Below are 24,126 nucleotides of genomic sequence, written 5' to 3'. Positions count from 1 at the left end.
CCTATATCTGAAGAATGGGGATTGCTAACATACATATGAAGAAAGGGGGGGTGGTTCTTCATCAAAAAATAATGCCTTCAAGCTACAAAACACTCAGGTGTGAATGCAGCCTAATACACAGCTGATTTAAACTGAAATAAAAATAGGTTTTAATTCAGACACAGCATCAGTGAAAAAGCTTGTGTCCTGTCAGCATGCTGTTGGATCTTTGCATCCTTTGGGGAAGTAGTGATCTCTCTGAGGTTTAATGGGGTCTCTGCTAGTTAAAGTTAGATCGCTCTTATCACCAGCTGGCATGAGCTTTGTTGACTGTAGTAGAGCTCTAGATCTTGCTCAATAGTGAGTATGTCGGACACCCCTCACAGAAAGCAAGGGTCTCACTCAGTAGCTAATGGCAGGGGACAGGCTTTCTACGTAGGTTGGGGCTGCTTTAAAAGAAAGCAAACTGTAGGACATTGATCACGTTTTGTTGTCATGTACCTAGAATGTATTTAGCTGATTTAAACTGAAAGTACAGCTGGGCTTTAAAAAGCCACTACATTTTATCTATAGCTTAGAAATACTATAAATGAACTCAGTTAAGCCATCTGGCCCAGGTACTTTATTCAAATTTATTTTGTCTCGGAACATATGAAATTGTATCAATGCCATTCTAAAATTGTACTTTGGCACCACCAAGTTCTTTGTATGCCTTTCTCTTCACCCTCAGTGACCAACTGTTGGTTCATAATTTTAGAAAACCTACATGCTCAGATCTTATTTTATTAGTACTAAAAGAATTTGGGGGGGTTTGTATTACTGTCTTACAGCAACCTGTTATTCATTTTGCCAATCTGATTTTCCTTTTTGCCGTTTTCCTTGTAATTCTCAAATGATTACATTTCCCAGATTTCAGCTAATGAGTTAAAATTATCTTGCCACTGTAAGGCATGTCATATCTCACAGATTTTCTGTGTCTTGTGCTTCTGGGGTCGACATTATTAACATTTCAGAAAGTACAACTGAGCTACACCGATAGGAAACATTAGTGTTGCCAGGTTTCGGTCCAGAACTTATGAATTTCATTGATTTTTGCCTCTAAATGTTGACAATAATGTGTTTGATCTATTGGCATACTGATCACTTGCTGCGCAGCCAGTTACAATTTGTAAAAGTGGGTGCCAGGATTATTTGGCAGTTATTGGCTAAATTCAATTGTCATCTGACCTCTCCCACAAACCTTTGCTCATTGCTAGTGCTGCAGACTAATCAGTAGTTTTATCTGTTTTAGTCAGTGAACAATATAGTACATGCAAATGTAAATGGGATGCCGCTGGAATTGCATTTGAGGCACTTTGCACAAAAATGCAAAAAAGATCTGTGTGTACTTTTAAGATCTTTTGGTAGCATAACAAATCACATTCATTTAACTTTTTTACCTTCTCTCTGCTTTAAATTTTTTTTAAATAATGTGCATTTTATTAGTGTATTTAAATGTATTTTAAGACCTTAGATACCCTAGATTAACAGTAAGAAGTTCAATTTTTTATCAATATATACACAACAACACCCTAATGTTTCATCAGAGAACAACTATATAGGGTATGTATATACATTTGAAGGAAAGAAAACTGTAGCCAACTGTTGTGAATGCTGGCTAAAGTATACAGTATATCAAATTTTCAGTGTGGGTTAGAAAACTCATACTTGAAAGCTAAGGGCAAAACTTCTATTCCATTTTTCCCTCCAGTTCTTAACGTAGGCCTCAGATAATGGTTTCTGGCTAATTTTACAAATAAATATGCATGTCCCATTCAACTGAGAGGTGCATGATTATGCTTTAGAGGCAAAAGCAGGAGGGGAATAATTTGCAATGCCAGCAAGCTTTTTGAACCTGTCAGATCCATATTTCCTTCAAGTATCTGCCCGGCGCTTTTACATGCAGGAAAATGCCATGTGATCTAGCTGAAAATGGCTAGACTGAATGACATTCAGTGGCCAGGTTTCAAATGGAACTCCACATTTATTGGCAGACAGCAACCCTTTCTGAGTCCGTTAAATACATTTTAACAAACCTTATTACAGGCCTGTTGCTGTTTCTGTCTGTCTCTTATTTCTTATGTTCTTCAGTTACTTCCTAGTTCCTGAGTTCTAGGTTGGGGGGTCTGGCTGCTTTGACTGTGTTATAATAAGAAACAGCTACTGGGAAACTTAGTATAATCTTGAACATATTTCATAAAGCACTCCAAGTCCACCAAATCTTGGGGTGTTACATTTTGCATGCATTAACTAGCTTCCCTGGTTGAAAACCTGGCCCTGTACCCCCTCCACTACTGATTAGTGTGACTGTTCATGACACTGATAGGCCAATAGTGAGTCCTAAGAGGAATACCCAGGTAGGACTAGTCCCTCAACCCTGAAATCTGGGGGACCCAGAGTGGTCTATAGGTAATATGACCACTATATTATTTAAGTATTTCCTTCTATTGTGTCCACATGTTGTTGCTAACTATAGTTAGTAATCAACTATTGTTGGTAGCAGCAATTCTTGCTTATAACACATGCAGGGTTTACTTCCAGCTTAGGAGGACTGTACAGGGACTGTTTTACTGTCTCAATCTCTCTTTTATTGCAAATGTATCTGTCTGTTTAAGCTACCTTAAAAGAAGAGAGTAAGAGGCTAACTGAACATATCTCAGAAGTCCTTCTCTGTTATCTAGACGAAGGATCTTCACCTTTGCATAATAAATACATTCAAAAGAATATGGAACGGCTAGTTAAAATTATTTTCTTGAAATGCATTATTTTTCCTGTTTATATTAAACCTGATTGAACAACATACACCATATATCTACAGTTGTGCACAAATTTTTTTTTTTTGTTTTTTTGTTTTCGTGGAATTTGCACAGTAAAGGCTTCTTTCTGACAACTTGACCATGCAGTTCTTTTTTGTTTAACCTCCCTGGTGATATGATTTTTTCAGATTTTTGATGCTGAAAACGGTACAATTATTTTGCATGCAAATTTGGCGTTTTATATCGTACGCCTGTAATTCTCATGAATAACTCACTTAAATCTGTTCAAACAAGAGTCTAGTAGACATCCCAGGTATGATAAAGTTTGAAAAACGAAATCATAAATTATAATATAATAAATAACTATCAATAATTATAACAAATAATAATATAATAATAATAAAAATTATTCAATAATGTAATCAAATCAAAAACACTGAAATGTGCTCAGTTGCAGAATTGTCGCTGTCATTACTTTCAGTGTTTGATGACGGATTTCCCCACAAATCACTTTCGCTCAATTCTGCAAGTGATTCTATTTATTATCGTTGTTTTCTAGCTGGTCTAAAACCACTTTTGATGTAAAGGGACGGTTTTAGTTGCTATGGACAATCTCCAGTTTCCAGGCAGAAAGAACAGTATTTATAATATAAAACTGCATGCAGGGCACTGGACAGACCACTAGGGACAAAAGGGATGTGAAATAAATTGATACAGTAATGTAATCTGTAAGATTACAGTGTACTGTATATGTATTGTGTGTTTTACTTTTTGAATTTGGCGTCGTTCTCCGTCCCCGTGATAGATCGAGCGGAGGATGGCTCGCACACACTGCAGGGAGACATTGCAGGATCCTGGGGACAAGGTAAGTAAGCTGTACCTGGATCCTGCGATGCAATCCCCGGTGTGGATCGGGGTTACCGCTTTTGGTGCTGAAAATCCACCCCGAGCCACACCCTGAGGTTACCTGTGGGGTTTTCTTTGTATTCTGAACAATTCCTGTGGAAATTGTGGCTGAAATCTTTCTTGATCTACCTGACCTTGGCTTGGTATCAAGAAATCCCTGAATTTCCCACTTCTTAATAAGTGGTTGAACAATACTGACTGGCATATTCGAGGCTTTGGATATCTTTGTATATCCTTTTCCATCTCTATAAAGTTTCATTACCATGTTACGCAGGTGTTTTGACTGTTCTTTTCTGCTCCCCATGGCTTGGTATCCAGCCTGCTCAGTGCATCCATGTCAGAACTAACAAACTCATTGACTATTTATACACAGAAACTAATTGTAAATTAAGAAGCCACAGATTTGGGAATTTAACCTTTAATTGCCATTGTAACCCGCGTGTTGTCACCCTCTGTGTCTGTACTAAGGCCAAACATTTTAGGGTATGTAAACTGTTCATCAGGGCCATTTGGATGATTTCTGTTATCATTATGATTTAAAATGGAGCCAGACCACTTTGTGAATATAAATGGCTTCATATGGTCACTATCCGTGAATAAAAGACAGTTTTTGGCATGATCAGTCATATTTTCAATACTAATGCCAAAATGTCACAATTTCTGCCAGGGTATGCAAACTTTTGAGCACAACTGTATATATGCACTAAATAACAAAGTCCTGCATTATAATGATCAACAAGATATAAGACTCTAGTAGCATTCAACCAGTTAGGCACCCAGCTATGATGTCCACCTAATACATCCCAATTTGAGTTTTACTTAGTGCTCTACATGGTGGAAACTCCACTAAATTGCATATTAAACTTCTAATTGCAGAATAATTTGGCTGTTTCTTACATCCACCTTCTTCCACCTGCGCTATAGCCGAAAGACAGTTATAACGCGGGCCTTAATTGCCGGAAGGATGTCAATAGATGTCCTCCCAAGCATGTGCTGTCAGCGCGTCCCTGCAATGCGCATGCTGTGCACTCTGTGATCACCAAATCTATGACACTCGGTTGATTACCACGTGATCAACTGTCAGCCAATGATCAGCTGATCACGTGATGTAAACAGAAGATCAGTAATCGTGTTTTTTTTTCCCTCACGCTGACAGCATGAGGGGAAAAAAAAGTCGATTACCGGCTTCTGTCAGAGGGACATCCATCCCTCACATGGAGAGGCACTGCTGTTATGCAGTGCCCACTAGTGCCACCTATCAATGCCAGTCAGTGCCAACCATCAGTGCCCATCAGTACCACCCATCATTGCGACCCCTGTGCCACCTCTCAGTGTCGCCTCATCAGTGCCCACCAGTGCCCCCTCTCAGTGCCCATCAGTGCTGCCTTATCAGTGCTCATCAGTGCAACCTATCAGTGCACATCAGTGCAGCCTATCAGTGCCCATCAATGAAGGAGAAAAATTACCTGTTTTCAAAATTTTATAACAAACTATACAAATTTTGTTATTTTTTTTGCAAAAAAATTAAAAACTCAGCAGTAATTAAATACCACCAAAAGAAAGCTCTATTTGTGGGAAAAAAAAAATATAAAAAATGTCATCTGGGTACAGTGTAGCATGACTGCGCAATTGTCATTCAAAGAGTGACAGCGCTGAAAGCTGAAATTGGCCTGGGCAAGAAGGGGGTCTGAGTGCACAGTAAGCAAGTGGTTAAACTATACAGTGTTCAGTGAGCAAAAATTACACCAGGTTGCATTACAGATTGTAAAGCCCAACTCCAGAAGCACATTCTTTATAAAAAACAAAGAGCAGTACAAAACATGAAAGTTTTTATTTTGTTGCTACAGCTTAGATCAGGGGTCTTCAAACTATGGCCCTCCAGTTGTTCAGGAACTACAATTCCCATCATGCCTAATCATGTCTGTGAAAGTCAGAGTGTTACAATGTTTCATGAGGGGTGTAGTTCCGCAACAGCTGGAGGGCCATAGTTTGAAGATCCCTGGCTTAGATAAAGAAGACACACATCAACCTGTAGTGAGTACAGGGAAGGCCTGGAGAAAATACTGAAAAATTGGGGGGGAAATGGTTTTATTTCCAAAGCCGTTTTTTTTTTTTTTTTTTTTCCAGAAATTAAAAAAAAAAAAAAAAAAAAAAAAAGGAGGTGTGTGGTATATGTTCATTTACAATGATAAATAATATATTTATGAAATGGTATTCAAAGTATATAACATGAAGACCTTAAAAAATGATTTCTGAGACTTTATGCAAACTCTTAAATTATTGCAAGTTTTCTCAGCTGAAGACAAGCAAATCCTGGAATACAATTCAAATAACACTGTAGTTCTCAATGCAGTTCTCAAACAAGAGAAATATGCATTCTGACACTAGGGCTCACTGGAGGGAAAGGCTCCAGTTTAGTTTGCTTGTGGGCTCCATCTTGTACTTCCCACAGTTGGGTGAGTGTTAAATTAGTTTATCTTTATAACCTTTAAATGATTCATATTTTTGTTCTCCACTATTACAGTATAATGTTTACATATAGTCTGGTCAGTAAATATTTTTTTCTTTTCCTCCTCTCAGTAAAAAAGTGAGATGAACATCTAGAGTTTGGAAACATTTGCACAGTGCAATTTCTGCTTAGAGTGAAGCTGCAATTTGCAAATTTTGTGAGAAGAAATAATAGAAATCTTTGCATACCAGAGGTGCCCTAAAGACATTAAAATTACTTTATGGAATTAAATGATGAGGACCATAATGAAAGTGCAAGTAACTTTCTTATTACAGAAACCTTTTCTGTTGCAGCATCAAGTAAGAAAGTGCTGCAAAACAATTTAATTTGTAAAACTACCCCACACTGATTTTAATTTTTACATTTTTCAAAAAGTTTACATTTTTCCAGAAAAAAAAACAGGGGATTTAAATTTTTTCATGGCATCAAAATTTCTAGAAATTTTACATCTCTAGTACTAATGAGTTTGGTCATTCTTCCTATATATATTAAATATGTTAGAATGGTGATCATCCTGTCATGAAACAAGTGGGCTGCCATTGTTGGCCTGTCTTGATGAAAATATTGGTTGCCTAGTTGTCATGCTCACCTTCTTACATCAATATCAAGTACCTGGAAAACATGTGCACACTTATTATGACTTTTCAAACTGCAAACTTGTTTGAGGTCAGTGACTTAAAAATGGCAACCATTTTTTTTTTTTTTTTTGAAGGAGATCAGCAATTGCAGCCCCACATTTCTCTCATGACCAGTGTATTGTAAAGGGAATTTATAGTTTTGTTAAAGTCATTCTCAACTTTGCACAGTCTACAATTACGTACAGTATGTGCATAACAGCAGACATATTTGTTAGTCAAGAGTGCGGCAGAGTGATTTTGCTTTACTTCTGGGACTAGGTCTCATTGTAGCCCCATAATGTTTCAATGAGCAAAGGCATTGATTTACTAAAGGCAGATAGACTGTGCACTTTGTAAGTGTTGCAATTGCACTCTGCAAGGGCTTTTGCTCCACAGCTTAGTAAATACCCAATTACATGCAAGGAAAATAAAAACACAATATAGTTGCTTGCACATGATTGGATGATGGAAGTCCACAGAGCTTCTCCAGCATCTGGAGCAAATGCCCTTGCAGAGCGCAACTGCACTTGCAAAGTTCACAGTCTATTTGCTTTAGTAAATCAACCCTCAATGACATCCAATCATACTTTTTCCACTCTAAAAGACTCTGGTCCAGCCGCACCTAGAGTATGCTGTCCAGTTCTGGGCACCAGTCCTCAGGAAGGATGTACTGGAAATGGAGCGAGTACAAAGAAGGGCAACAAAGCTAATAAAGGGTCTGGAGGATCTTAGTTATGAGGAAAGGTTGCGAGCGATGAACTTATTCTCTCTGGAGAAGAGACTGGTGGCCCCAGAATAGGGATAAAACTTTTTCACGGAAGAGAGTTTAACAAGACATGTGGCAACTCATTAAAATTAGAAGAAAAGAGATTTAACCATAAACTACATAGTGGATTCTTTACTGTAAGAGCAGCAAGGATGTGGAATTCCCTTCCACAGGTGGTGGTCTCAGCGGGGGGCATCGATAGTTTCAAAAAACTATTAGATAAGCAGCTGAACGACCAAAAAATACAGGGATATACAAGGTAATACTGACTTATAATCACACACATAGGTTGGACTTGATGGACTTGTGTGTTTTTTCAACCTCACCTACTCTGTAACTATGAATCTATATTATTTTACCTATATTCTTTGTAAATCTGAGTTATTGTAACCATGTATTAAATAATTTATATAATAAAGATTTTCACATGAAATTGTTCGTGTACCATACCTTAACTTCAGATTTTTCACTTTCAGGTTTTTATTGGGAATGGGCACTGCAGTCTGTGTGCTAATCTATTAGGCACATCAGACACTCTGTAACACCGTTACCATATTAGAACATAGGGGTTGATTTACTAAGGGCAAATACACTGTGCATTTTGCAAAGTGCAGTTGCACTCTACAGGAGCAGTTGCTCCAGAGCTTAGTAAATGAGTAAATTAGTCAGGACCTCCTTGAGATTATTGCTGTCTGTGTCCCCATGGGGATATTATAAGATTTGGCCAGAGTTTTACCTTCAATGAAATTAACTTTAATAAGGAACAATGCACTTTATTTGTTAACAAAAAAATAACAATAAAAGTGATTTTGCCTGAAGCCTTTCTTGTTTCACCAGGGAACAGAAAAATGATTAAGAACAGATGTAAAACAATTCCAGTGTATAGAAAATGATCTGTTACAGAAAGGTCTAGATACCAGCAAGGTTGGCAGAATACAGCAGAAAACCACAGAATACCTTCATGCATTTCGCACATCAGTACTCACTCATAAGGCCTTATAAATAAGCACTAATGTGCAAAATGCATCAAGGCACTCTGTAGTTTACTTCTCTCTTCTGTCAAAGATTTAAATTAAAAGCTTGCTGATATCTGAGTCTGGCTGTAATCTATTGTTTTCCTTACATTGGAGTTGCATTGAAGGTAGGCAAATTGAAGTCTGTGGGCAGAGCCTAGATAAGGTGTATCTGGTTTTCCTGTGTGGTTGGAGCTTCTTTACCAAGTCTTGCTTAGTTAAAGCTGAATAGCTAAAGAGTTATTTTTCAATGGCTGTCATGTACTCATATTTAAAGTTATAAGATACTCACTTGGTTCGACTGAGATTTCCGGACACCAAGTGGCTCTGAACTGTGTGCCATCGGCCTCTCCCTGGTTTGCCAAGGACTGGTTCACTGTGATGGCTTTGGGAAGACGTGCTTATCTTCATGCTTTCACTGCGAAACTGCTTGTCTCCCAGTCGGCCATCTTTGTCCAGTAACCCAGAAGTTCCACATGCAGCTGACTTACTACCAGACAACACTGTGCCACTGTAATGTGCCCATGTGCAAAGAAAGGACAAGCAAATGTGAAGACACAAACACACAGTGGGGTGGAGAAACACACACACAAAGACACCAAAAAGAAAGAGAAAAAGAGAAAGAGGTCAGCACTGCAAATCAAAAGACAACAAGTATAAAATAACCCAAAGCATCTCTTGTTAGAAGAGGGAGGAAGACGGCAGCCCGGGAATGATGACGGTAAAAAGTTCCACATCTCAAGAAACAACATAGGGTTAACATGGAGAAAATCTGTCAGGAAAGGCACCAGACAGCTAGCCAGCCACAGGAAGAAAGAGGCGTGTTAGTGAATCAGACCACACAGTGCGGATGTAGAGCACACGCTGTTATAACGGGCAACCCTTCCTGGCCTTAAAATGGAGAGGGAGGAAAGGCTGGGGGAGGCTAGAAATAGAGGCGTGTCCGTTAGTGGAAGCTAGGAGGGGTTGCTCGTCTCCATGGCTTATCCGCCCATGGGGGTGAAGTGGAGCGAGGGTTAGAGGAGCAGGTGGGAGGAGGCGTGTGAGAGGAGTTGGGAAGTTGTACATACTCACTACAAACGACCATAGAAAGACTCACTTGAGGGCCAGCCTTGGGTCACCATAGGGGGCGTAAGGTGAAATGTTTAGGATAAACTCCTTTGGAGGGTAAGAGCTCCATTTCTGGTGGGCTGTGCTCTCATTGTTATTCCAAAAGTCTTTGTCTAGATCACTAGATCGGCAGAAAAAGAGAAAAAACAAAAAAAGAAATACTAGAAAAAGCCTGAATCCCTGGGATGGAGCGAACGAGGAGGAAGGGCGTTAATGTCACATAGTGGCCTGCAAGTGTAGGGAAAAACATTGAGAAGAGGAGAAAGGTGATTGTCTGTTAATTAACCGATCCAGGTTCTCTGGAGGAGAGGAGGAAGGCAAGAGTTTATTATAGTAAGGTTGAGTTGGCAGCACACAGATCCAGAGAGCTGAAAGAGAGGGAGGGAAAAAGAAAGCATTGATTATGTCACAGAGAAGTGTCACCTCTTCCCACTCCTTTTGGTTTTCCCGTTTCACTTTACATGAACCCAAATTAATTACCCTCTATATGTGCCACAGTCACGACACTCAAAAGCTGATGAGAGGTGCTTTTAATTAAGAGGGTTTGGGTACTGATAAGAATATTTGCGCCAACATTGGAGGGCGTTATGTATGCCAGAGTCTCCTCTCCTCTTTATAAATAAGAAGCCTGAGTCAGGTACACTGCAAATAAATGATGGCCAAGAGCTGACCTTTTTTGCTCATTATTAAGTCATCGCTCAGCCTAACCATTCAATGGATTTGCTTATGCTCTAGAAACAGATTGTGTTTTAATTATGGCTGGTCAGGAAAATTATTTCTAAATCAGCTAGTGATTCGCCCTGTGTTCCGCATCAAATTGCCTGTTTAAATACAGCGCTAAATCCTGTAATCTCAGGGATTGTTGTTAGAAATCCCCTAACCCAAAGGGCTTACCAGAAAATACGAGTGTTACGCTGTGATTTTAACCCGCAGAGACTAATGTGTTACAAGATGATTTGGGTGTGATAGTATCAAACTCTGCCTGGCTGCATTTGTCCTTCTTTTTAATTTTCCTCTTTATTGTGGCTCCTCTGTGATTACTTGTTTGTGGTTAGCTACATTCAGTTCATTGATGAGGAAACAATGATGTCTTTGTTATTTATACAACAGGCACGCGATTAATCAAGTTTGAGAAAAGCAGGAACAGGCGCCAAGAGATAACACGCTATCGGAGAAATATTTACTGTCTCCTGGCTTTGTGACGTCCAGGTACACACTGAAGCTTATTAGCTGAGGTGTGGTCAGTTTTAATTTGGGGACGTGTCTTTCCTGTTGCCAGATCATACATTGCTTTCTGATTATGCCGTGAACATGGTTTATTATTTTACAGTGATCAAATGACAGCCTTTTGTATGATTCACGTGTACCATATGGTAGGAACTATTGTACAAAGAAATATTTGCAGTTTTAATCTTTCGCATGGGATACATTTAGTGGCAAAGTATAGCAGCATCTGCTTCATCATATTGGACAAAAGATAGTGGTAGTTTGGGGAATTTTCACAACTGGCAGATTGTCAGAGAGAGGTCTTTAAACCGTACTATGTGTAATTGGCATACAGAATTCTGGACTAGTGTCTGTATTAATACAGTTTACAAATAATAGCTCATCCACAATTGTTTGAGTGTTTTATATGTTTAGAACAGATTTTTCATGGCAATATAAAGGATTGGCTTAGTGAAAGTGAGTTTAGATCGCACAAACATAAGCATTGATGGGTGGGGTTTGGCAAATGTGGAACACAGATTAAAGATGATAGACATTGCATTGTTCAAAGCTGTTTATCCAAAGTTTAATTTGATGTCAAAAGCAAATAACTTGCATTTGACCCTTAGGCACACTAACAAAGTCCAATATCTCTGTGGTGTATGGTGTGAATATCTAACCTAGAGTGCAGTGATCATAGCAGAAGCAAAATGTAAAAGAACTGACATTGGGGCATAAAGGGCTGTCTATGGTAACAATTTCACATAGAAATATTTGCAGGTTTAATCTCTTGCATGGAGTGCATTCATTGGCAAAGTATAGAAGCACCTGCTTCATCCTGTTGAACAAAAAATTTGTTATAGTATAATATAGTGTATCCTGTTGTATACATGTCTGATAAGGTTTGATGATGTTTGTACATTAAATTATTAATATAAGTATTTACTGTATATGTGTGCCAACATGAATTGTGAATGTGTTTTTAAGTCAGATATTTAATGTATTTCACATACTTTGTTCTCATTTTTTAATCTAACCATGGTCTAGTATGTCTTATATCATATAAAACATGGTGCTACAGTCAAGATAAAAGTCAACTCTAAGCTTACATATGCCCATGCCACGTGCACTTGCTGTTTCACTTTAGTTGACTGTAAGTTGCAACAGTTCCTTGGCTAAAGGTGCCTAATAGCTAAGAACTTTTTCTGATTTTCAGCAGTTTGTAGTTAGGAATGGGAAGAAAAAAAAAGGTCACTGGAAAATAAATTTTTTCGTGTTTGAGTCCAGTCTTTCTAAATATACTTCAAAACAGTATGTCTGTCCTGTATTTCTGCTCCATGTTATATGCAATTATGCAATGACTTGTCATTTCTGACTTCCATCAAAATGCAGTCCTATTTTTTCTATTTACAAGTACAATGCTAGGGTCTCCTAAAATAAACAATAAAGTATTTCATAGGTCTACTGAGTACGGAGTAAAATGTAAGTAAACAATTCCACAAGGACAAACGTGTGTTTTCAAGTATAAAAAGGCACATCCTTGCTCCACTTCAAAAAATTTATATTATACCAACTGATCTTTAGTCTTTCCATTCTATAGAAAGGAAATAATATGTTTGATGTGATCTAATGGCTTTGAAGTGTGTACGGTTGCCACAGAGGCTACATACATTAGAGGAGTGAAGATGACCTCATTATTACAAGGCAATAAAACTTTGAGAGCATCAAAAACAATAAACAATAAAGAACTGATAATTGGAAAAAGAGGAATGCAATTATTGATTCGGTGGTGTGTAATAATATAAAAATAAAATGCTTGTCTGTGTTTCAAGTGGAGCAAGTACATTTGTATACATCTGTATACACACCAATCAGTCATAGCATTAGGACAACTGACAGGTATGGACTCATGCACACTGGGCATCTGCCCAGCTCTTCTAAACATCTTTCTCCTGGCAGGAGAAAAGCGGTGTCAAAAACGCACCTAAAGCAGCAATTTTGCAAATGTGTTTTTAAAGCGTAATTTATTTAATTGGGCAGAATATTAATTTAGTCTGGCCATTGAAATTAAATGCCAAGAGCTTGATGTGCCTAGCATTTAAATGGCGTTTACCTCTGTTTAGGCACATTAGGTGTTTTCTCTGCAAAATAGCTGCTGCTTCTGGATGTGCTGGCAGCAGGGTTTTTTTTTTTCTGCCTATAAACACCCCTGCCTCTAATCACACATGAACCCCTATATGTGCATGGGTATACCGGCTAACATTGAGACAGAAAAAAAACTGCAAGACGCCTCTAGAAGTGGCATTTAAAATGTCCAGTGTGCATAAGCCTAAAGTGAATAACATTGATTATCTCATTACAATGGCACCTGAACGTAGGTGGGATATATTAGGCAGCAAGTAAACATGTTGTCCCCGAAATTGCTGTTGATGTCAGCAACTTTGACAAGGGGTAAATTGTAATGGCCAAACGACTGGGTCAGAACAAACTGCAAAACTGCAGCTCTCATGGGATGTTCCCAGTTTGCAGTGGTCAGGACTTACCAAAAGTGGTCCAAGGATGGAAAACTGGCAAGCTGACGGCAGGGTCATGAGTGGCCAAGGCTCACTGACACAAGTGGGAAGTGAAGACTGGCCTGTGTAGTTTGATCCAATAGAAGAGCTACTGAAGCTCAAATTGCTGAAAATTTTAATACTGGTTCCAATAGAAAGGTGTCAGGACACACAGTGCATCACAATTTGTTGCATATGGAGCTGCGTAGCCACAGACCAGTAAGGGTGCTCATGCTGACCTGTGTCCACAGCCAAAATTGCCTACAATGGGCACATGAGCATCAGAACTGGATCACACAGCTTTTCCTTTTTCTCTGCTGTTTATTTCTCATTTCTAAGAATTACATATTCCATGGTATATTGCTGCATGCAAGCTGTGTTTCCTGTATTGACTGCTTTCACACTGGAGCACTGCGCTGGCAGGACGTTAAAAAAGGTCCTGCAAGCAGCATCTTTGGGGCGGTGGAGGAACAGTGTATACTGCCCATTGAAATGAATGCTACACGGGTGGTATTAACCCTTTCCTCGGCAGCTAGTGGGGGTTAAAAGCGCCCTGCTATCATCCGAAAATCGTCGCTAAAGCAACGGTAAAGCGGACGAAAAGTAGCGGCGCTTTACCGCTAACGCGGCCGCGGCTGCAATGTGAAAGGGCTCTATGTGGGGATCTTCACAAAATAAGTTTGCAAACTTCAAAATAATTCAGATCAATAGGAGTAGGCTAGAAATAATTGAAATACAATGAAGAAATGAATATAATGATTTTGAACGTTGACCTTAGATAGGCTTGGGCATAAGCCATTTTACAAAATAAGATTCAAGTATTAATTTATAGCACTGTGGTCTGTGGACGCCCATGTTGGAGGGATTTTCACCAGCGCTGCAACTCTTGTTTGCCTTTTGTGATTATACAGATGCTTATATTTCTATAAAAGTATAAACTAAAACCTACCATTCTTCAAGCAACAATATAGTTATAGATGATTATAGCAGAGAAGTAGGAAATCTTTGATGTATGGAGAGGAGTGCTGCCAAGAGAGATGGAGAAATAGAGTGGCAACTCTGCAAATGATGGCTGGCACAGTTAGAACTGCACATATTTAGTCATTACAGCAGTGCGAGTTCACAAGCCCATATATAAATATTTGACAACAGTTTTCTAGCTGCGGGAACAGTTACATCTATGGCTATCCAAATGGAGAATAAATTTGCTGAACTGACATGGCCAACCATTTTTGCATGTATTTCAACAGCTTCTTTATAAATCCAAATGCCTCTCTTATATTACATCATAATCACTTAGATTGTCTCCAAGGCCTAAAGCAGCTATCCCTAGGAAAGTGATTATGAATCAAGCTAGATTTTATGAACAAGGGTTCCAGCACATCTCCATTGTGTCTTTGGGCCCCAATTATTGTTTCACTTTTTGTGTCCATTGTTCCTATGTCTCTGGTAAAATTTAGAAATAATGTATATGTACTGTATATGAGACAATACGGTCAATATTGTGGTCAGAAAATATAGTTATGAGCTTAGCAAGAAAGTCCTTGTCTCTATTGCAGGGTACATTTGAAAGGAAAATGAAAACACTACAGTGTATGCAATATTATATTTGGAAACATGAAGTTCAAAGCATCACAGCTGGATCAGGCTGTGAAAACTCACTCATCACATTACATCAAAGTGGCAATTATGTATCCTATCATTATACAGCAGGCAGCTATTGGGTCATCCATGGCTGTCCTGTTGCCCTCTGATTCACTAAAACACCCATTACTTATACAATGATAAAATGCACACAAAACCATTATATTTCTAAACGGAACTGATCTGCAAAATGTAATTATAGTGTGTGATTCTGTATGAGCAAGGTGCAGTGTGGTGGGGCGGGTGGTAAACACACAGAGTCCGAGTCAGGCAACTAAGTTATATTGTAGAAAGGTTCAACGCAACTTATTCAGGCCCCGTAAACATCTATGAACTATGACAGCAATCTAAAGACTTGAAGATGCTGACAGAGTCTGCAACAAGGAGCAGAATGCGGCCTGGACAGCCCACACCCAAATGGAAGGTTTCCTGAGGAGAAGTAGGCATAGTCCCTGCACTGTCCCTACTCATCTGGGACCTTTTCCAACCTCTAAGCACTGTCCCTGCCAGACAAGGATCCTGTCCCTATGCTAGCCACTCACATAAAGCGTGCCAAACCCAGGAGCTAGAGTCTTAAATTGACTCTGCCTGATACAAGAAGGCCACTGGAGTCACATGGGTCACCAGCATCCAATCGGACAGCTGTCTCCTTGTGACTGCAGGAAGTCATAGAGAAACCAAGTTCCCCCATAACTTCCTTCCTCTTCTGCGTTGCCGCATCAGTTAAGTGCCACCTGCAATGGGGAGTACAGACTGCACCTACCTACATACATATATATTACATTCAGTGCTCTCCATGCAAAAAACAGACAACATTTGTTTATTAATACACTTTGTTTATTGATAGACTAATACACCTCACTTACTGATCCGTGACTGCTACCTCTCTCTCCCAATCCCTTCACTGGCTTCCCTTATCCCACCGTACAAAATTCGAAATGCTAACCACAGCATAGAAGGCCATCCACAAGATCGCCCCACAGCTACATCACCAATCTCAACTGCAGATATCGCCCTAATCGTCCCCTCCGCTCCTCCCAGGACCTCCTGCTCTCTAGCTCCCTTATTACCTCCTCTCATGCTCGTCTTCAGAACTTCTTCAGAGCCTCTCCCATCCTCTGGAACTCCCAACCCCAGTATGTCCTGTCAGCTCCTAACCTGTCCACCTTTAGGAGATCCCTGAAAACTCACTTATTCAGGGAAGCCTATCCCACACCCACCTAACAACTGTCCCCTAGCCACCCCCATTAAATCATTCCCCTCACCTATTACCTATTGTACCACCACCCCCTCCCTTTTAGTATGCAAGCTCTACGAGCAGGGCCCTCCTGTCCCTACTGTATTGAACTGTACTGTAATTGTGCTGTCCCCCCTCTACATTGTAAAGCACTGCGTAAAAAAAATGGTGGCGCTATATAAATCATGTATTATAATAATAATAATAATATTATTCATCCAATTGACCTCTAACTTATACGGGTAAAGGGACCTTGTTTACAATCTTTTTAGCCTCTGTTCCCACGGTTTGTCAGCAGGCCATTACAGGAAAGTCTGTTGAGTGTTGTCAGAAGGACCCTTGCTCTGAATAATCTACAGGTGTTACTCACTCTGTATCTGGCTCTAGAACTGATTATATATGACTGGAGACCCACTTTATTCATGTCTGCCAGTTCTGTCAGGATCAGGCTTTCCAAGGCTTTGAAGTCAATTCAATGAGTTCAAATCAAACATAATTCTGATTCCACATAAAGGTATCTATGTCCCCCTTTGATCACCATGTCCAGGGCCCAGTTCATGAGTCATGTCAGAATTAAATCTAGTTTTCTGTTTTTGATACACTGAAAATCTAATGCTGCGAAATCTGAGTGAAATTGGCAGTGTTACTTGCATAAGCCCATACCGTTTCCTCTGCCAATTGCATTAACAGAAAAGAAAGATAGGTATTTACACAACTCTTTTATAGAATATCTGTGCGGTCCAGCTGACAGTATGACACGCATATGTGGATATTTTCAAAGAAATAGGACACAGTGGTGTCTGCTATGCAATCTTTGTCTGACTGGTAAGAATAACTGGAACCTTGCAGTCCATGGAAACTCTTTTAACTAAAATGTCTATAAAAATATGCCCACGTCCCCAGGATTCAATCAGTCTATTAATGTTCTGTGGTGAGTCTGACACTGACTGATCTCTTCTCCAGCTAATACAAGGATATTTCTTTTTGCATCAATCTGGTGTCTCTTCCCATGTGCAGAAATTCCATGTGTCCGCAATTTAACTCTTGATGTTGCAGGCCAAAAGCACATTGCCTGTCAGTACCCATAAAACAACTTGATAAACACATGATCTACAATCCAACAAGAGGATGTGGATTGCTGATTAGACATGTGCATTCGTTTTCGTCCAAATGCATTTTCGTCCGAACTTCGGGTATTTTCGTTATCGTTTTAACAAACGATAACGAACACGCAAAATCCGAAAACCGAAAGATCCGACATAAACAAATGTTTTATTTTCATTGCAACAACAGTTCGATATAGATAGGAGATTCCACATGACGCTGACAATAGCGATCTGTGTCCATCAAACCTGTGGTTGAATGTGCCTAACCTTAACTCTATTAGTCCAAGATTATTTGACATAGAGAGAGAAAAGATTCGACATGAAGATTTGATGAAGCAGTTGCCGCGAGTGGACATTTATGGTCAAATGCTCTGCCCATAGGCTATAGAAGAATTCTAATGTTGGATGACTAATAATAATAATAAATATAATTATTACTAGTGTCATACAACATTAGAATTCTACTACAGCTTGTAGGCGGAACATTCGACCAGAAATGTACGATTGCAGCTTCATACAGTTTAGCTGCTCCGTCGAATCTTCGTAGAACATTCAACAGACACCATAAGCCTTCAATGACAGATTCGACCTTAATTATTTCGGATTTTCGGACGAATGCATTTTTTAATGAAACAAAATAAATAAAAACGAATTTCGGGAGTAACTAAATAAATTTATTTTTCGAACGAAAACGAAATTCCGAAACGAAATTTTTCAGTGTGCACATGTCTATTGCTGATATACTGCCTAGTGACTACGCTGTTACTCCAAACTGCTATCAACATGGTCAGAAGTTATGTTGATCATAAAACTTTGAACATATACTGTAAATGAGCCTTTAAAACTAGGGCATTCTGGCATCCAAATAATAGACCCATTTATTTGGAAAGCTTTAAAATAATCATATTAGGCTTTCACAAGATGAGGACGCAATCCTGTCCACGAAACTGCTCTTACATTTGGTGGTTCATAGCTTGCAGAACTATCAAGAAATATGTCAGCATATAGCTATAAACAGAGCTTATTTTTGCAACATACTGGCTTAGTAGATTATATTGCGGCTTTGTAGTTCTGGGGTCCTGCATTATAAGTCCACTTGTATACTATTTGCATGATATGTATTTCATAATTGTACATGTATGTATTTCATAATTATGTAATTTCTATGAATGCTCCAGTTTTTTTTCCACAGACCAACACCATACTGGTAGATTATTAGTTTTTGATTAACCTCACTCCAGTGTGCGTATGGGAATTGTGGTGATTGTGATACATACAATAGGATATATACCCCCCCAAAGCAAAGGACTATGTGCATGGCTCAGACATTTCTGTTTGAAATATGATATTACAAAAACACTCAGTATAATGGGATACAAAATTTTTATATAAAAAGGTAAATGAAAGCACAAGACAATAAAGTGCTCCACAGTTAGGGATCAATAAGCAAGCAAAAGTAATAATGATTTCAGATTCTGCATCACATTATATTCTGTATCAGTAATTGATTCTGTTTCTACTATCCATTAACAATGAATTTGTTATCTTATGAGTACTGTACACATGTATGATAATAGTGTGATTAAAGTAATTTTAGTACGCCATACCCCCTACAGAACAAGTCACAATCAACAATGTTGTGCCTGCCATACCGTTATCTTCTCATTTCTACAGACTCTGATTCACAAGTTGAATGATTCTTATGAGCCAGTAAGACCCTTGGTTTCTGTCTTCCATAGAGTTCTATTCAAACCCGCTGCTGGAAATAAAAGTGTCACATAATCTATAATGAGCAAATTAAGGGCCCTGCAGAGTCAACCCATCCTACACTGAATGACATCCAGGTTACAAGAAACAGATTACACACAATCTGCACATATGTGACTGGTGTTCCATCTGAAGGAGAAAATGGGTATATAACAAAATGTCAAACTATTAAGAACAATCATCTTTAAAGTGTAATAAAAAAATTCTATAAAATAAGAAAAGCATGAAAATTCTTGTTGGCAAAGACTACTACCCTGGCCATAAATATATAACATTACCTCTCTATCTATTACATTAGGACCCAAAATAAAGTCTAACTAAATACAAAAAAGCTTTTCTTTTCTTACATATAAGCACAAAAAAGGATAGAGGCCTAGGAAGGTATGCACATAATTACCTTGAAATGCCAGTGTTAAGCGCCATGGAGAAACACAGCGATTCTCTCAGTGCCAGTGAGATGCTTTGCATCTATGTAGCGGGTCCTTATAACTATACCCTCAGATGTGTGATGAGAGGCTCACAGACCACTCACAGGAAATCATTAGCCCCTAATCACCATGTTTAACTCCTCTTTGCTGCATTGTGTGGATGGCGCTGGTAGAGTAGGATGCATGACTAAATTAGAGCATGCTTGTTAACTGTTGCTTGGCCAAATTTGTTCCATCAGCTGCAGATGTATACTTATGTGCACTGCAGCTGGTTGGCATTCTCAGGAGCAATTAATATTGATATTAAACATTGCTGATCTGCTGTGTCTGAGGGCAGCCTTCTACTCAAAATAACCATACGTAATTGTGCTAGTGGCAAAACAAATGCATACAAGAGAATAAATAAAAAGGCTTGTGTCAGCAATAGCTCGCACTATCTCTGTAGTGATAATAAAAACAATCATCTTGTAAACATTAACTCTCAGGCACCCAGCATCAAGTCGCTAACAGAACCTGCAGTATAGTATTGTAGGCAGAAAGTCAGTTTCCTAAAAAATAACTAATAGTATAGCTAGAAAGGTATAAAAGCAGCACAGTGGCTAGGTGGTTGGCACTGGTGTCGATGGTTTGCATTCCAACCATGACCCTATCTGCATGGAGTTTGCATGTTCTCAATGTGCCTGAGTGGGTTTCCTCCCACGCTTCAAAGACATGCTGGTAGGTTAATTGGCTCCTGTCTAAATTTACCCTAGTATGTGTATGTATGAAAATCAATTAGGGACCTTAGATTTTAAGCTTCTTGAGGGCAGGGGCTCATGTGAATGTGCAAAATATATATGTAAATTGACAGAACTATATAAGTACCTGAAATAAATACGTTTTTTATGTAAGTCGTTATGGGCTACAAGTGGCTGTGAGCGCTGTTTAGATCTGTTGACGACTGGAACCAAATCTCATAAATTACAAACTTCTCTGAAATACTATTGTTGTATTGCAGAAAAGTTACATTGCTGCAAATGTTATATGAATTAATTTAAATCTACCCTAAAAGTTGTCTCTGTCCTTGTTTTTCCATTTTTGGTGAACTGGAGCTGTTTTTGTACCAGCACCAACATAACCTATTGTCCTTTAATGAGGGATAAGCCTTTTTGTTGTTTTGTATTTTGTTGAATAATATAATTTCTATTTTAAAATGGCAAAGCTTATCGGGAGAAACTAGACACTAAACTACAGAATTATGCCCCTACTAAACGTTTCTTGAGATGGCGTCGATTTATCGAGCGTAGTTTACCACAGCTCAAAATTCAGGCCCCGAGGACATCATTCCAGTATACAGAGTGGTACCTCAAGGCCAACCTGACCGACTCTAGACAAATTGAAACTTATAACTTCCAGCTAGTGGAAAACAAAAAGGATAATCAGCGCAACCAAAATAAATAAGTGAAACACTTAACCATACAGTGGAATCTGATATGTTATTTGTATTGCTGCTGACACTTAAGAAGTGATTTCACCACACTTCACCCATAGTACTACAATATCAAAATAGTGTAGCGCAGTACCCATTATCATCAACCACAATTTAAAATAAAAACTTCAAATGTAATAACTCAGTGTTCGATCACAAACAAAAAAGTGTCCATATAGATTTATTCATGAGTGTGTAAATCCACCAACATTTTCCACATCTACTAACTGTGATCCTCCACCATGTGAGACTTGTAGAAAAGTCGTGAGCACAACCAACATATAGGCACTCTAGCCTCTCACTTTACTGATATGACCCCTGTATTACCAGCAGGTCAAAACACGCTGTGTTTCCCTTTAAGTGAACTGTGGATGTACAGTAGGTCTGATGTATCAGCTTCAATATCTCCTATATCGCCAAACCAGCCTCCAAACTCATGGTCAGAATATGTAAGTGAACAGAACACACAATCTAGTGCTCTCTGTATCAATAGTATTTATTAAAAAAGACAAGTGATTGCACTTACATAGATGGCACTCCAGCATTGCTAGCTATCATTGCATAAAAACATCAGTGTGCTGACATTCAAAGAGAGAGATGGCCACGGGTGACGTCACACTCCAGGCTCTTCCCCCAATCAATGTTACGTCCAGGGGTGTGGACTTCGTCAGTAGGGCTCCCCTACAGTGTATGGGGTCTTTTTTCTGATCAACAGCTTGTTTTGACCTGCTGGTAATACAGGGGTCATATCAGTAAGGTGAGAGGCTAGAGTGTGATATATGTTGGTTGGGCACACTACTTTTCCTGCAAGTCTCACGTAGTGGAGGAGCACAGTTACTAGATGTGGAATTTTTTGGCATATTTACACACTCATGAATTCATCTATATGAACACCTATTTGTTTGTGATTGAACACTGAGTTATTACATTATTTGCAGTTTTTATTTCAAATTGTGACTGATGAATAGGTACGCTACGCTATTTTGATATTGTTTTAACGTTCGGCTAGTACCTCATCTGACTAATGGCCCCTTTCTTATGAATGACTGTCTTGCTTTGTACATGTTCAGTGATGATCTATACTATTTTCAGCATCTCTTATGTTTAACACACAGGTCTTGTTATTATATCAATGTTGATGTGTTCCATAAACTCTCCACATTGTTACAGGTATTACTTATCAAAACACAACTAGGTATTTTATCTACACCTTTGCTCGATTATCTTGCAACAGTGTTTATTTATTTACTTTTTACTTTACCTATACTTTACCTTGTACTCTTCTGCATTAACCTGTTCCGGACTGCTTCATGTACATTTACTGCAGCAGGGCAGCCTCTCTGCACGAAATCACGTACCTGTATGTGATTCGCGTCCGAGGATAGGGGCGTGTGCGCCAGCCAAAGCGGTGATTGGATTCAACTCAGAATCGAAAAATCATCAGGTCCAGGTCAATGATTTATTCATTAGCCTGGATCTGCTGATCAGTTTTGATGAATGGCAGAATGTCCTGTGCCTGTGTAAAGTAAACACAGGCACAGGAAATGTTGCAATCTTCTCTCCTGGAGTCCTTTATGGATCCAGCGTGAGAGAAGGGAGCATCTACAGTGAGTACAAGCACTACACTGACACCAGAACACAGTTAGGCACATTTATTCATTTGATCGCCCCCAGTTAACCCGTTCACTCCCTGTCACAGTGTCGCTAAGTACAGATTTTTTACTGATCACTGTATTGCTGTCACTGGTGGCACTAGATAGCGTTATCCTAGCATCAGTGCAAGATAGGGTTTAGGGTACCCGCCATATATTCCCCAATAAAGTTTTAACCCCCTGATCACCCTCAGTTAACCCTTTCACTGCCCTGTCACAATGTCATTAGTACAGTGTACAGATCTTTTTTCTGATCACTATATTGGTGTCACAGATGACACAAGATAGCATTGGCATCAATTAGCATCAATCCCAGACAGCATCAGATTCCCCGCCACATATTTACTAATACCTTTTTACCCTTTTAACAAACACACTATACACCTACATTACTAGTATAGTCTGAATGGATCAATATCTTTGATCAGATCAGAACTCTACTAGCGTCCCCAATAGTATAGTGTTCCCAAAAGCGCATCATTAGCAGGATCAGCCCCGACACCTGCCAGGACCTGCTCTCAGCCCCCCCCCCCCCCCCCAAGTGTGCAGTGTTAGAAGGTCACTGTCACTTCCGATACACAACACACAAAACCACAGCGTTAGCAGAGTTAGGCCTGATCTCTGCTAGCGCTAGCAGTTCAATTTTTTGTAGCGGTTCACAGTCCTTGACAACCAGGTGCTTTTTTACCTGTGAGTTACACTAGGTACGTAGAAATTTATTCGCCAAAATGTCAAACGAAAGGTACACTAGTGAAGAGGCCTACAGGATACTGAGCATGACAGATGTGGGGAGTACACACCTCAGAGTCAGGCTCAGTATTCGAACCTGTAGAGAGCAGTGGCACCCTGACACATAGCTCTGACGACAGAGTAGAGGTTCCTGCTCAAGATCATGTGTACCTGACCCCATTCCCAGGTTGCTGAGGTGCTACAATCGCATGATGTTCATATGCAGCAGAGTGCCAGTACTAGTGCCGCTCTACCTTCTGGTGAACTGGTGAGCACCAGCAGCCTAGAACATCCTGGCTATAGACAAACTAGCACTGCAGTAACACTTGGTGACGTGGTAAGTTCCATAAGTGCAGTTCAAGCTGGTGCGGTGGCTAGCACAAGTAGTGTCCCGCAGCCACAAAGAATTCAAACACAGGCCTGTAGAGCCCATAGTGCCCTTCCTGATGCAAATCCTGATTGGCAGCCCACAGATTCTGCAGTGCCCATACTTCCCCCGTTCACTGGACAAACTGGAACTCAGGTGGAAACAGCAGGTTTAACTCCTCTTGTTTTTTTCTTAGTTGTTTTTCACAGAAGAACTGTATAGATCTATTGTGGACCAAAGCAATTTATAAGCCAATCTATTTATCGCCGCAAACC

General features: G+C 39.4%; 1 protein-coding gene across 5 annotated transcripts in view; it reads right to left on the bottom strand.

Moving 5' to 3' along the window:
- The window catches only part of SYT7 (synaptotagmin 7), a 571,182-nt gene that overhangs the window by 168,771 nt on the left and 378,285 nt on the right, over positions 1-24,126 (bottom strand). For 2 of the 5 annotated variants that reach the window (XM_073604668.1, XM_073604667.1), the window contains exons 4-5: positions 9,685-9,816; positions 8,878-9,096 (exon numbers count right to left, since the gene is read on the bottom strand). The exons of 2 other annotated variants lie outside the window; for them this stretch is intronic. In XM_073604668.1, the coding sequence (XP_073460769.1) occupies positions 8,878-9,096; positions 9,685-9,816 (351 nt within the window). The remainder of the gene's footprint in view (positions 1-8,877; positions 9,097-9,684; positions 9,817-24,126) is intronic. One more of the 5 variants, XM_073604669.1, reaches the window with a different exon arrangement.

The sequence above is a fragment of the Aquarana catesbeiana genome, linkage group LG11, assembly GCF_042186555.1.
Source record: "Aquarana catesbeiana isolate 2022-GZ linkage group LG11, ASM4218655v1, whole genome shotgun sequence".
In the NCBI taxonomy this organism is placed as follows: Eukaryota; Metazoa; Chordata; class Amphibia; order Anura; family Ranidae; genus Aquarana; species Aquarana catesbeiana.
This window is presented reverse-complemented; position numbering and strand designations above follow the sequence as displayed.